The sequence below is a fragment of the Perca fluviatilis genome, chromosome 3 (genome assembly GCF_010015445.1).
Source record: "Perca fluviatilis chromosome 3, GENO_Pfluv_1.0, whole genome shotgun sequence".
In the NCBI taxonomy this organism is placed as follows: Eukaryota; Metazoa; Chordata; class Actinopteri; order Perciformes; family Percidae; genus Perca; species Perca fluviatilis.
Window position 1 is genome coordinate 42,367,105 of NC_053114.1, and position 12,920 is coordinate 42,380,024.

Below are 12,920 nucleotides of genomic sequence, written 5' to 3' on the forward strand. Positions count from 1 at the left end.
ATTTTACCAGTGGCCTACTATGGTTTCTGACCAAATTACCTGCCAAATTAATGTGGTTCCAGATGCCTGAATGGCTGTCCACATCTTAACCTTAAAATTGAATAGTTTACATTGTTGGGATGGGCCAGAGGGCGCGCGCACACACGCATGCATGTACACACACACACACACACACACACACACACACACACACACACACACACACACACACACACACACACACACACACACACACACACACACACACACACTTTTAGTTCCATCAGCTCCTAAAATATTAATTACTATGTGATCAAGCTGTTAAAGTTCAACCTGGGACAAGGAACACAGATAGTAAAATGAAATCGGCAACCCAATGAAAGAAGTCTTTGGTAGATAAACTGAAACAATACCACTACTCAGATGAGAGAGACAGCCAACAGAAATAGTCAAATGAGGCACCTGGTCTTCCTGTAGAGAGTTATGTAAGCGGATAGTGGGTGCAGCCCCGGCTCTGTCAGCTCCTGACAAATCTGCGAGGATGGAGAAGATGTCGGGTGTCGACCTGCACATGGAGTCTTCAGAGGGAGGCCTGAAGGAGCTGGTGCTCAAGTGGTTCACCGAGACTCAGGCACTGCTCATCCTGAGCCCTAACGGAAACTTCCCAGACTGGTTTCAAGGTTTTGCTGCACGAAAGTAAGCAAAGAGTCCCAACTATAGAATCTGTGGTGACAGAGGGAAGAGAAGTTGGAGTTTTCTTGTGGAAGTTTAAGATTTTAAAACAGAAGTTGCACTTGTTTTGTCTGTGTAGGCTCTGACAGGCGGTGTTTGGTGTTTTAAGCCCCCAACATCATCTTCCAGGCAGCGCTGTATGGAAGGCACTAGGGTTAGGGTTTGGGTTAAAACGTAAATGTGTGTCAGGAGTGAAGTTAGGGTTAGGTGCCTTGAAGTCAACGGTTGCATCGCTGCCTTGAAGTCCACGGTGGGGGCTTAAAACACCATCGAGCCTGACAGCCAGGTTGGGGGCATTTTATTTAAATGTATTTGAATAGATTTCAGCAGGATATTGTAGATTATGTTTTTCCCACGTCTGTTTATCTGTCAGTTGCAGGGCTGTATTGCTACAGTACTAGCTGTACATTTATTTTAATACTGTACTTAAGTACAAATATGAGGTCCTTTAATCGAGTATTTCTATTTCATGCAACTTTCTACTTCTACTCCATTATAATTCAAAGAGATGTATGCCCATTGTGGGGTTTTTTGTCCATTACATTCATTTGTGAGCTTTAGTTACTAGTTAAACTACAGTGTATAATGTACTGCTATGGATTAAACTACCCAACAGTATATAAAGTAGATCGACCTCGACAAGATCCAACAGTAAAATGCTACTTACACACACATCAATGCAGTCTTGTATAAAGTACTTAAAAGCAATTTTTACTTGAAAGTAAACGTCTTAAAGTATCTAATATTTACTGTACTGATGTATCAAAAGTAATTTTCTGATATTAAATGTTCTTAAGTATTAAAAGTTAAAGTTAAAGTAAAAAAAAAATTTGATTGTGAACTTTATGGCCAAAGGTGTGTAACGTTATCTTCATCATCACCGTCGGCGGGGGTTGGGTCATCGTCTGTTACCATGGCGGCAGAGCATGCACCAGGTGCTTCCATGACACTATCAGTTGTTATGCTTTCTCCTCTCCTTCTTTAGTTTTGGCCTTTGGTTGTTGTTTTTTTCCCGCTTGGCAACAAACAGGTATTAGTTCACCGACTGGAATGGAGCGTGCATTATCTTGGCAATTTAGGAGCAAACCTGCTTATTTTCCAGTGTATTTCCAAATTTGTTCCGATTTTATTTTGTAGTAACGAGTGACTAAGATGCTGAGGGGGAAATGTAGTGGAGTAAAAGTAAAGTATCTTATCTCCATCTCAAAAAAGGTTTTTATAACTTAACATTAGATTTGCATTAAAGCAAGACATTTCAACTTTTGATTGATTTAATGTTTCAGGGCATATTTTTTTTTTATTATAAAAGTGGCATAGTCTTGCTTTAAGGAAACAGATGTATAAAGGCTGTTTGCAGAGTGAAAAATCCATTTATTTGACAGGATCGATGACCCTGGGTGTAACAGAAATGAATGTAGCATCAGTAGATCTTTGTCCAGTCAGAGAAAACAGAGGTTTCATGACACGGCAGCAGCGTCATTTTTGAATCTAATTGCTCCTGTCTCGGTCTCGGCCTCAGGGACACCGAAGATCTACTGAGAGATAAGGCTCTGGGCTGTTTCCTCATTCGCCTCAGTGACAAAGCCATCGGCTACATCCTGTCCTACAAGTGAGGCAAATCAAGTCTGATAAACATTGTCCAGTTGCCTCTTTACTGCCTTTGTAAATCATCTCACTGGTCGTGCTTTTTTTTTTTCTCTCTAAAAGGGGTCTCGACAGGTGTCGCCATTTTGTCATCACCCAGAATCCAGATGGACAGTTCGTCATATCAGGAGACTGTCAGACATACAGCAGTCTCACAGAGCTGATAGAGCATTACAAAGTCAGCCCCATCCAGCCCTTTGGAGAATACCTGACCTCCAGTTGTTATGAGGTGAGGAGGGGCCTGTTTGTTGCAAGTGTTAACACTTTAGTCCGTAACTTTTTGATATTGATGAACGTCCGTTACATTCAAGCCATTGCCAAATGAGTTGCTACAAAGCTCCACACAACTCTCTCTGTGTTTCTCAGTATGGCTATGTTCAGAAGATTGTGGCGTCCAGAAACTCGAGTGCGGTGCGGAAGGCTTGGTATCATGTGGACGCGCCGACAGTTTTGTTGTCATCACTTAGAATGACTGAATGAATCACACTTTTCACATGGGGGAGACAGAAATTACGCACTATAGCTTTAAGATCCTTGCACCCTGAAGGTCCTTGCACACTGAGTCCGAAATTTCCGTATGCGTTTTTCTGTATCCATCACCCGAAAAATTTGTCACGCATGGAAACCTTGCAGTAGCCTGGCTCCGCCCTCCTACGTACTTCCGCTCAATTTTCATTTTCCTTCAGTAAGTCGTCTGGGTTTGCGGTATATTCACTGGTTTTCTCCACAAATCTTTGCCTGTCCAATCAGCGAACAGAGGGAGTGGCTGAGAACGATGACGTTGAGGTTGTGTGCTAGTTTGAGTTGTAGTTCCGTAATGGCGGCGGAGAAAGATGCGAGCGAAGCCATTCGGTCCGTTGTGGCAACGCTGCCGAATATCCAGAAGTTAAAGCCCAAGCAAGAACTATCTTTGCTGAGTTGTGTTGGTGGCCATGATGTGGTGGCCCTCCTCCCCACGGGGTTCAGGAAAAGTTTGATTTTAGATTTTTTTTAAGTTTGAGTTAGTGGTGAAAGAGTTGGCTAAGGTGAACGCTAGCGATGCTAAGCCGACGTCACGACCAAACGTTAGCGATTGGTTATGGCAGATCCAGAGTGGCTCTGGGCAGATCCAATAGTTTTAAAGCGCCCATATTATGCTCATTTTCAGGTTCATAACTGTATTTTAAGGTTGTACCAGAATAGGTTTACATGGTTTAATTTTCAAAAAACACCATATTTGTTGTTGTACTGCACATTGCTGCATCTCCTCTTTTCACCCTGTGTGTTGAGCTCTCTGTTTTAGCTACAGAGTGAGACATCTCACTTCTGTTCCATCTCTCTCACTGCTGCAGATCCTCTTTTCACCTGGTTTCTGTTTTAGCTACAGAGTGAGACCTCTTTTCATCTTCTTCTTCTGTACTATCTTTGATTGCACTCGCACATGCTCAGTAGCTCAGATGTAGAGCATGTCAGCTAGCTAACTCTAGAGACAGTAAAAGAAAGCCTGTTTCTCCAACTTCAGTCAGTTCCAAGGCAGGATTAGCTGGGAGACTTCTAAATGAGGGCACATGTAAGTAGTTCTTTTGTAGATTATGGTGAACTTGTGTGTGTTGTAGCAGTGCTTTGCTATTGAGAACGACGTAGCATGCTAGCGTTAGGATGCTAACGGTTAGCATGCTAACGAGCTAACGGTTGTGGTTAGCCAGCTCATTTCGGACTGTGACGTCACAGCCGATTTTGAACAGCTCACTAGGAGACTGAAAGCAGGACACATTCAGAAACCGTATCTCACTCAAAACAGCATGGATGGATTTTTTTCAAAGTTTGTGTGTGTGTGTAAGCACCAGAGACACAAAAGAACACCCCAAATCCCAGAAAAAGTGTTTTTTTCATAATATGGGCACTTTAAACTTCAACAGAGTACCCGCCGGAAAACAATCGCAGCCACTCAAGACAATGCTTGTTATTCCACCAGCCGTACATTGCCATTGAATGTGAGCATGTTAGCATGGTGACGCTAGCATTAGCTTTAAAAGCACCTCTGTGTCTAAGAACAGCTTCAAAAGCTAGTATGTGAGGCTAGCAAGAGTCTGCTAGCATGGCTGTAGTCTCTTGCAACAAAGAGTAGAGACGATGCTTACAAAAGGATTTTGAAAAATGGCTTTTTAATCTGTTGCCATGAAATAATTGAAGAGGCACATGTCTGTTCTTTTGTATGGCAGATCATTTCGTAGCTGCTTTTGTTGCCTGAAACACAGCGCTTGATTGCATTTCAAAAGTTTGTTAACCCTAGAGACTGTCCTTCCCCGAAAAAATGCCTAAATAAGTTCTTTGTTCAAGCAGCAATTACGACTCATATTTACGTTTAAAGTGACGCCACCTTCTAGTGGCTGTAGTAGTTATGACGGGAGCAAAGCAGGAAGTAAGGTTATAATATATTCTTGTTGTGGATGGGTAAAAAAACACAGGACTTTCACCCAGGAACGTTCGAGTCAAGTTTTATTTTTTACTTTACGGAAACAAACAGAGTTTAGTCACGTTCTGCATCCCGTGCATAACTGGTTAAGTAAAGTAGTCTCTGATTTTAGCCCAAACCACAAAATTAAACTAATTAGTTTTTGTGCCAAAACCAAACTGTGACCTTTACGGTGTTTAACACCACAACCATTACACTCTCTGGTTTACCACTAGGGTTGCTAATTTATATTACCCTATGGGTGATAGGCCTATCAGAGGGTAGAAACAAACGACCTATATCGTCGTACAGTTTGTATGGTAAGTGTCAAACTCAAGTTCATCAAGGGCCAGACATGTAGAGTTTATTGACATGCTTTTATTTAATTGAAAAAGTAAAATATCTTCTTACTGTATGTTGCTTTTTTCGTCTTTTTTTGTAACTTTCTCCGATGTTTTAGTCAGGTTTTTTTATTTTTTTTATTTGTTGTTTTTTTTTTTACGTTTTTAGCACTTTTTTCATCATTCTTGTTCCTTTTTTTCACTTTTGACGATGTTTTTGGACATTTTTGACACTTTTTTGGACACTTTTGACACTTTTTTGGACACTTTTGTCGCATTGTTCTCGACATAAAGCCCATCAAAAGTCAGCAAAAAAAAAGTTCCTAAGCCATCATAGAATTTAGCAAATCAAGAAAAACATTTTCACGTCTCTTTGATTTGGCGCACAAGCCAACATTTATTGTGAACCTAAATTGATATGCGGGCCGGATCAAAATCTGCAAGGGGTCGGGTTCGGCCCGCGGGCCTTGAGTTTGACACATGTGCTCTAATGTAACACAGTTCTGTCATTTTAATGACAGTAGGTTACATTTTTAACAGGTTAAATCAGACATAAAACAAAATACACTGTTTTGCTCCACTTCAACAATCTGAGAGCCATGCAGCACCACTGGTTTAATTTGACTGGTGCCTTCATCATTTGCATGTCTAACTTGTGTAAAGAGACAATAACTCCGGTGGTTCTTTTCAGGTAAACACAGGTGAGCTGTATGATGTGGTGAATTACAACGCCAAACAGAAGTCTGGGGTGAGTGTCCAAGCTCTGCGGACTCTCTGGGACCAAAAAGATGATCATCACAGCGCCCCTGGCAACAATCAAAGGATTCAGCAGCAAAATGACTCTCCTGCAGCTCAGCCACCTGCACTGCCAGCTAAATCCAAAAGCAGAAAGCTGACAGGAGCAGTGTCTGTAGACGCAGTGTCCCTCTCACAGGTATGACGGAAATGAGAACTAATCAATTATGCATGCATGTCTGGTTGAGAATTCTGCTTCACACGGAGACACTTATAATTCTGTTCTTCATCAAAAGGTTGTATTTAGTCTAAGGTGTAGGAATGCCTGACACTTTGGCAGAGGTGGAAGAAGTACTCAGATCTTTTCCTTAAATAAGTAAAAGTAGTAATCGGGGGTCTGGTGAGTCCACACAGCATCCCGGGATGAGAGAAAAACGTGCTCTGGTTTATTGGCATTTCTTTAAACCAATCACAATCATCTTGGATGGGGCTAACTGCCGGACCCAGCAACGGTGCCGCTGCAAAATAGTCTTGGGAAGGAACTTGTTTTGGAGGAACATGTGTACGTTCAAATGTTGTTTTAGTCGTGCAACAGAAAACTCCGATTGGACAGATAGTCTAGCTAGCTGTCTGGATTTACCCTGCAGAGATCTGTGGAGCAGTTAACCATAGTCCTCAGAAACCCACCGGAAGTTAGAACGCCAACACAAAGAAAGAGGAAGGTGACGGACATCCGTCCGAAATGAGGGACATCCGCGTGCATCTGAACAATCCCATAATGAAGCGTCGTCGATATAGACTGAGACCACCTAAACTGAGACCAAGTCATCACTAAGACCAGTGAGTGTCGAGGCCAAGACAAGACCAACACAAATACGAGTCCCCCACTGCATGACACGATAAAACGTGGAAAATGCTAACCACTCCTCGAATTGATCTAAAAGATCCACACTTGCATAGAAAAATCACACGAGACAAGAGTTAAAATGCAGTCAATTCCGAGACGAAACCGAGACCTTTAAAAGTGTTCTCGAGACCAAGACCAATCTCGAGTACTAGAACACCCATAATACAACACTGTAGAATCTACTCTCTTACAAATAAAGGTTCTGCATTTTAGATTTTACTTACTTAATATTGTCTTCACTCAAAGTCTAAACAACACTTGCAGATTTGATTTGAGGGTTTATGAAACTCTTCATACATTGACTTCAAAAAGATACAAAGAGAGTCCCATCCAAACCACACACACCAGACCCAACTGAATAAATAGATCAATAAAAAGGTTAAAGATTCCATGTGAGTTCTAAATATAGATTTTTATCTAAGTGTTCAGTGGTCAGCTGGCGTCATATGGGAGAGATTATATTTTTTGTCATTTGCATTAAAAACAGGAAACACTGAGTCCTGCCAGATGATTACTAAAACAAATCAACCTGATTTGATTTTAGTATGACTTTTTTTTTATTGTGCATTACAGTCAAATAAAATAGTAACATGAATACTCTGAGTAGAGCAGTCATACCCAAAATAGTGTGTTAAAGGGAGAGTTCAGATGTTTGTGTGGTTGTATGAGCTACTTCTCCATAGTAAGTGTGTTATTAGTCTCGCATTGCCAGACCTTCCTCCACAGCGCTGCGGAGGAGGGTCTGGCTTTCCAGGATGGGAGAAAAAATGTGCTCTGGTTAATTGGCATTTCGTTAAACCAATCACAATTGTCTTGGGCGGCGCTAGGCGTCAGACAGAGCCACCTTAAAAAGTTGTTTTAGTCATGCAACAGAAAACTCAGATTGGACAGATAGTCTAGCTAGCTGTCTGGATTTACCCTGCAGAGATCTGAGGAGCAGTTAACCATAGTCCTCTCAAACCCACTAGAGTTTAAAATACCAACCAAAGCCAAAGCGGAATGTAACGGACATCCGGCCGAAAAGACAGATACCCGGAGGAATTTCCAGCAGCACTGAGCAATATCGGAAGTGGAACGACTACTGTGTTAGCTACAGTAGATGGCGGTCGTCGCGCCATCTACAGTTTGGAGAAGCAGGCAGGAGTACCTACACAGAAGTTAAGTTATGTCCTAAACACATTTTAAACACCTAAAAACATCTATATCAGTTTAAGTGCACGCTATATTTCGAATATTTTCAGCGCTTCACCTTGCTGTCATTTTTGCCCTTTCCGACGGGGAACTGAAGCCGTTATCTCTGCTCTCTTCAAAGCCACCACACTCCTTTGAAAAAAACCTTACCTTGCAGAACACGGGAGTTACTGGTCTACCGTTGTCCGCTGCCTCCTAGATAGTTTGTGATATTGTGTGAATCCTAACCCTTTGAAACACCAAAGTCACACAATATCACAAAGTCACACAGTTGCACAAATTAACTAACCAAGGTTTTTCAGTAGTCACCAATGGGCTTGGAGCTGAGAACGACGACTGTGTAGGGAAGTCAAAAAGTACTGAGCGTTGGTGTTTTTGGTTGTTCACAATAAGAACATCCTTTAAAATGCAGAACGTGATCTATCTGCTGAGGAAGATCATGTGATACGATTGCTACAAATGGACCATGAGGAGAGATTGCTTTTGTCATCCATATTCTCACTGTTCTGGTATCCTGTCTTTCAGGTTATTCCTCCAGTACCAAAGAGAGGCATTCCTCTGGGCTTCTCCCTGAGTGGGTCTTTGCCCGAGACAACTTCGCATCCGAGTGAAACCCAGACCGACCCAAACAGATCGCAGAGACTCAGAGGAAACACAAACCCAGCGCTAATGTCTGACAGGGACTCATTTAACACCACTGACACGAGCTACCCAGGTGATCTTTGTCCACCGGGGATCACATACTCTGAGCCGACTCAGATGGAGAGCAGAAGCAAATCTCTCCCAAGACTCAACAACAGCAACATGGAGGAAGAGGAGGATGACGAGTACTCGAACCAGCTCGGTAGTCCCGCTTTCAAAACATCAACATCTTATTCTCCCACTCCTCCGAAGAGGGTCACCTGTCACACCTACTCCCTCCACGACCCCAGGGACAGTCCGCGGCCGAGCAGCTCCTGGTCAGAACAGCAGGGTGGCGACGTGGAAATGTTGAAGTCCAACCCACTGTACCACACTGCGGATGCGCCTGGAGGGAGTTCAGTTCAGCGGGGGGACGGCATGTATGCCGAGGTTCCCCAGAGACCGACACCCGCTGGGCTGCCCGATGACACCTATGAGCAGATCCCCGGGGAGGCTGCGGTCGTCCAGGGCAACATGTACGAGTCGCTGGAGGATGTGAAGACCAAGAAGTCCAAATCAACCTGGGGGAAAAATGTAAGTCGGAACCTGAAACGCATTCTCATGAACGGGTACGATATAGTACAGAAATGTATGCATACTAGTAGTGCGTTCCATTGACCTCGGAACTCGGAAGCCGGAGCTGGGAATGGCGTCATTGAATGCGTTCCATACAATCGGATTTTTCATTGTGGGTTAGCTCTAGCCAGGTTAGCCATTGTTGGCAATACCTGTAGTTAACAACGCATTACGCTGTTATTGTGCATACAAACAGCGTAGCAACATGTAGAAGAACAAATAGAAGTTGGATAGGACTGTGTGTACGACTGAGACACAAATAACACAGAAGTGCTAATAACTGTATGTTACTACAGCTTTCACAACTGTTGATGCACGGGGCATCCATGTTGTGCTGAGCTCGGAAAGCCGAGGTCAGTGGGCGGGTTTCCCACTTTGACCTCAGAAAATCCGACTTCCGAGTACAAATGGAACGCCTTATAGGGGTGGGACGATATGCTTTTGTCCTGATTCGATTCTTTTACGATATATGGGTTCCGACTGGATTTGTTTTGCGATTTTCATGTATTGCAATTCTAAAAGTATAAGTTTCCTTCTTTAACAAAAATATAAATCACGGTTTGGATTAAACACTCCTGAGGAACGAACATGTTTCCTAGGTGAAAGTTTTTTGTTTGGGCCAGGAAGCAAACTCCGCTCCCTTGAAAGCGCTGTGTTTTATGACCCAAACATCCACCCCGACCACCTCCCAACGCGGTCCGCAGTGTTCTTATAAAGCAGCAGTCAATGTGGTACATCAACCCGTTCTCACTCTGAACTCGTAAAATACGGACGTTTGGACAGTGGCTGTCACCGTCAAAAGCGACAAAAAAAAGCGCCTTTCAGCGTGTTTGTAGAACATACCGGGGAGAGCAGCAGCTACACGGGGTTTGAAGAGGACGTAGCACTAAGAACGACTGTGGTAGCGGATAGTATGAAAGGGCGAAAATCCTTTCACCCAGGAGACCGGGGATCGTGTCCTGCGTGTCACATTTCCTAAACACAACCGTCCGTTCTTCTTTACCTAAACCCAACCGTCCGTTCTTCTTTACCTAAACCCAACCGTCCATTCTTCTTTACCTAAACCCAACCGTCCATTCTTCTTTACCTAAACCCAACCGTCCATTCTTCTTTACCTAAACCCAACCGTCCGTTCTTCTTTACCTAAACCCAACCGTCCGTTCTTCTTTTCCTAAACCCAACCGTCCGTTCTTCTTTTCCTAAACCCAACCGTCCGTTCTTCTTTACCTAAACCCAACCGTCCCTTCTTCTTTTCCTAAACCCAACCGTCCATTCTTCTTTTCCTAAACCCAACCGTCCATTCTTCTTTTCCTAAACCCAACCGTCCCTTCTTCTTTACCTAAACCCAACCGTCCCTTCTTCTTTTCCTAAACCCAACCGTCCCTTCTTCTTTACCTAAACCCAAACGTCCGTTCTTCTTTTCCTAAACCCAACCGTCCCTTCTTCTTTTCCTAAACCCAACCGTCCCTTCTTCTTTTCCTAAACCCAACTGTTCCGTTCTTCTTTTCCTAAACCCAACCGTCCGTTCTTCTTTACCTAAACCCAACCGTCCGTTCTTCTTTTCCTAAACCCAACCGTCCCTTCTTCTTTTCCTAAACCCAACCGTCCCTTCTTCTTTTCCTAAACCCAACTGTTCCGTTCTTCTTTTCCTAAACCCAACCGTCCGTTCTTCTTTACCTAAACCCAACCGTCCGTTCTTCTTTTCCTAAACCCAACCGTCCCTTCTTCTTTACCTAAACCCAACCGTCCGTTCTTCTTTTCCTAAACCCAACCGTCCGTTCTTCTTTTCCTAAACCCAACCGTCCGTTCTTCTTTTCCTAAACGCAACCGTCCGTTCTTCTTTTCCTAAACGCAACCGTCCGTTCTTCTTTACCTAAACCCAACCGTCCGTTCTTCTTTACCTAAACCCAACCGTCCGTTCTTCTTTACCTAAACCCAACCGTCCGTTCTTCTTTACCTAAACGCAACCGTCCGTTCTTCTTTACCTAAACGCAACCGTCCGTTCTTCTTTTCCTAAACCCAACCGTCCGTTCTTCTTTTCCTAAACCCAACCGTCCGTTCTTCTTTTCCTAAACCCAACCGTCCGTTCTTCTTTTCCTAAACCCAACCGTCCGTTCTTCTTTTCCTAAACCCAACCGTCCATTCTTCTTTTCCTAAACCCAACCGTCCGTTCTTCTTTTCTTAAACCCAACCGTCCGTTCTTCTTTTCTTAAACCCAACTGTCCCATTCTTGTCCCCCGTGTCACGTACCTTTTATAAGCCCACCCACCAAATATCACTTAACCTAACTGCGTCGAAAGTGACGCCAATAGTCTCGACCAAGCGCGTTTAAGATAAAGCGTGTTTAGATCTGACTATGACTGTCTATAACAATGCTAAAGGCACCTGACCAAGTGTCCGTATTTTACTCGATGGGAGTAAGAATCTGTTGGGTGCATACAGCTATAAATACATGGAATGCATACAAATTACAGTGCTTTACTTTTCGTAGTTATATGAACGAATGGTTCATGAGAACAACCTACTCAGAAAGAATAATCAGAGTTGTTGATGTCATCGAGAGCAACAATATATCATTTAACTCGCTGTCCTTTTTTCTGTTTGCAGAACATGAAATGGAAGAACTTCCTTCCCGATTACAAGAAGAAATAAAAAGGACTCAGCGACTGTTTATTTTGTAAATTGAGGCAAAAATGAAATGAGTATTACAAATAAATCCCTTTTATGAGACCATTTTATTAAGAAAGTCATGTAGAATCCAGATGTTTAAACACTGCAAAAAAATACTATTTTACATACAAATCCAGCAGCAGTTATCATTATGTATATTCTGTAGTTTTCGTTTACATTTAAAATGCTTTGTAATAAACTAGATTAAGACCATTCTTTCTATTATTTGGATTATTATTCACTTCCTGAAATTGGTCTTTATGGAATTGTAGACATTTTTGGAAGGTGAGAAACTAACTAACAGGGAAGAAAATGACTTCAGGGACATACAGGAAATGATGGTAATGGTAAATAAGAAAAAATCTAGTTCTTCCTTATATATTCCATAAGATCAGAGAGTTTAACATGGCCTATAAAATATTTTAGTATTTTGTAATTTTATGGCTTACAGTTCTTAATAACATTGTGCTGGGAGGCGTGGTAAAATCAAGCACATGTACCCAAAAAAAGCTCAGTAAAGTTCTAAGAAAAAGTGCATTCTTCTGTGTTTATGTTATAAAGGGGACCTTAATCTATGATTTAAGCCATTTGTTGTAAACATTTCACACACTGTAAGGAAATGTATGAGGAAGTCATTCATGGAGACAGGAACTTGCTGCATAACAGGAATGACCCAGTAGAAGTAGTAATAGTATTATTTTAGTTATAGCATGTTGTTCAGTATTTCATCATTTGTTTATTTTGTCATTAAACCTTTTAAAACATCTTTAGACTAATTCATTTTATTTTAAAAGCAATATTACTTACTTTAAAGTTTGTGTCAGTATTCATTCACTGCATATTAAACTGGTCCTACAATAACTTGTAGGGCAGCTAAAGCCTTTATACCTTTTTTGCATAGAATACTAAGCTATTCAAATAGCCTAATAATTGTTGGCATGATTTTATAAATCATGTTGCCAAGTGCTCATATTATGCTTTTTGGCTTTTTCCCTTTCCTTTATTGTGTTATATATCTTTTTTGTGCATG

The 12,920-nt window shown here is 42.2% G+C and overlaps 1 protein-coding gene across 1 annotated transcript; it reads left to right on the forward strand.

Moving 5' to 3' along the window:
- Positions 1 to 272: 272 nt before the first annotated feature.
- si:ch211-112g6.4 (SH2 domain-containing protein 7) lies at positions 273 to 12,656 on the forward strand. The gene is made up of 6 exons (XM_039795221.1): positions 273 to 675; positions 2,231 to 2,320; positions 2,419 to 2,584; positions 5,822 to 6,064; positions 8,489 to 9,178; positions 11,828 to 12,656. Exons 1-6 carry the CDS (start codon positions 521 to 523, stop codon positions 11,870 to 11,872), a joined length of 1,389 nt encoding a protein of 462 aa, XP_039651155.1. The 5' UTR covers positions 273 to 520; the 3' UTR covers positions 11,873 to 12,656.
- Positions 12,657 to 12,920: the final 264 nt, after the last annotated feature.

Bases quoted from the DNA above. Each gene is read 5' to 3' on its own strand.
- si:ch211-112g6.4 (XM_039795221.1), top strand. From the start codon at position 521: ATGGAGAAGATGTCGGGTGTCGACCTGCACATGGAGTCTTCAGAGGGA. The intron at 676-2,230 runs GTAAGCAAAGAG...TCTCGGCCTCAG, and splicing joins CAAGGTTTTGCTGCACGAAA to GGACACCGAAGATCTACTGA. The intron at 2,585-5,821 runs GTGAGGAGGGGC...GGTTCTTTTCAG, and splicing joins TGACCTCCAGTTGTTATGAG to GTAAACACAGGTGAGCTGTA.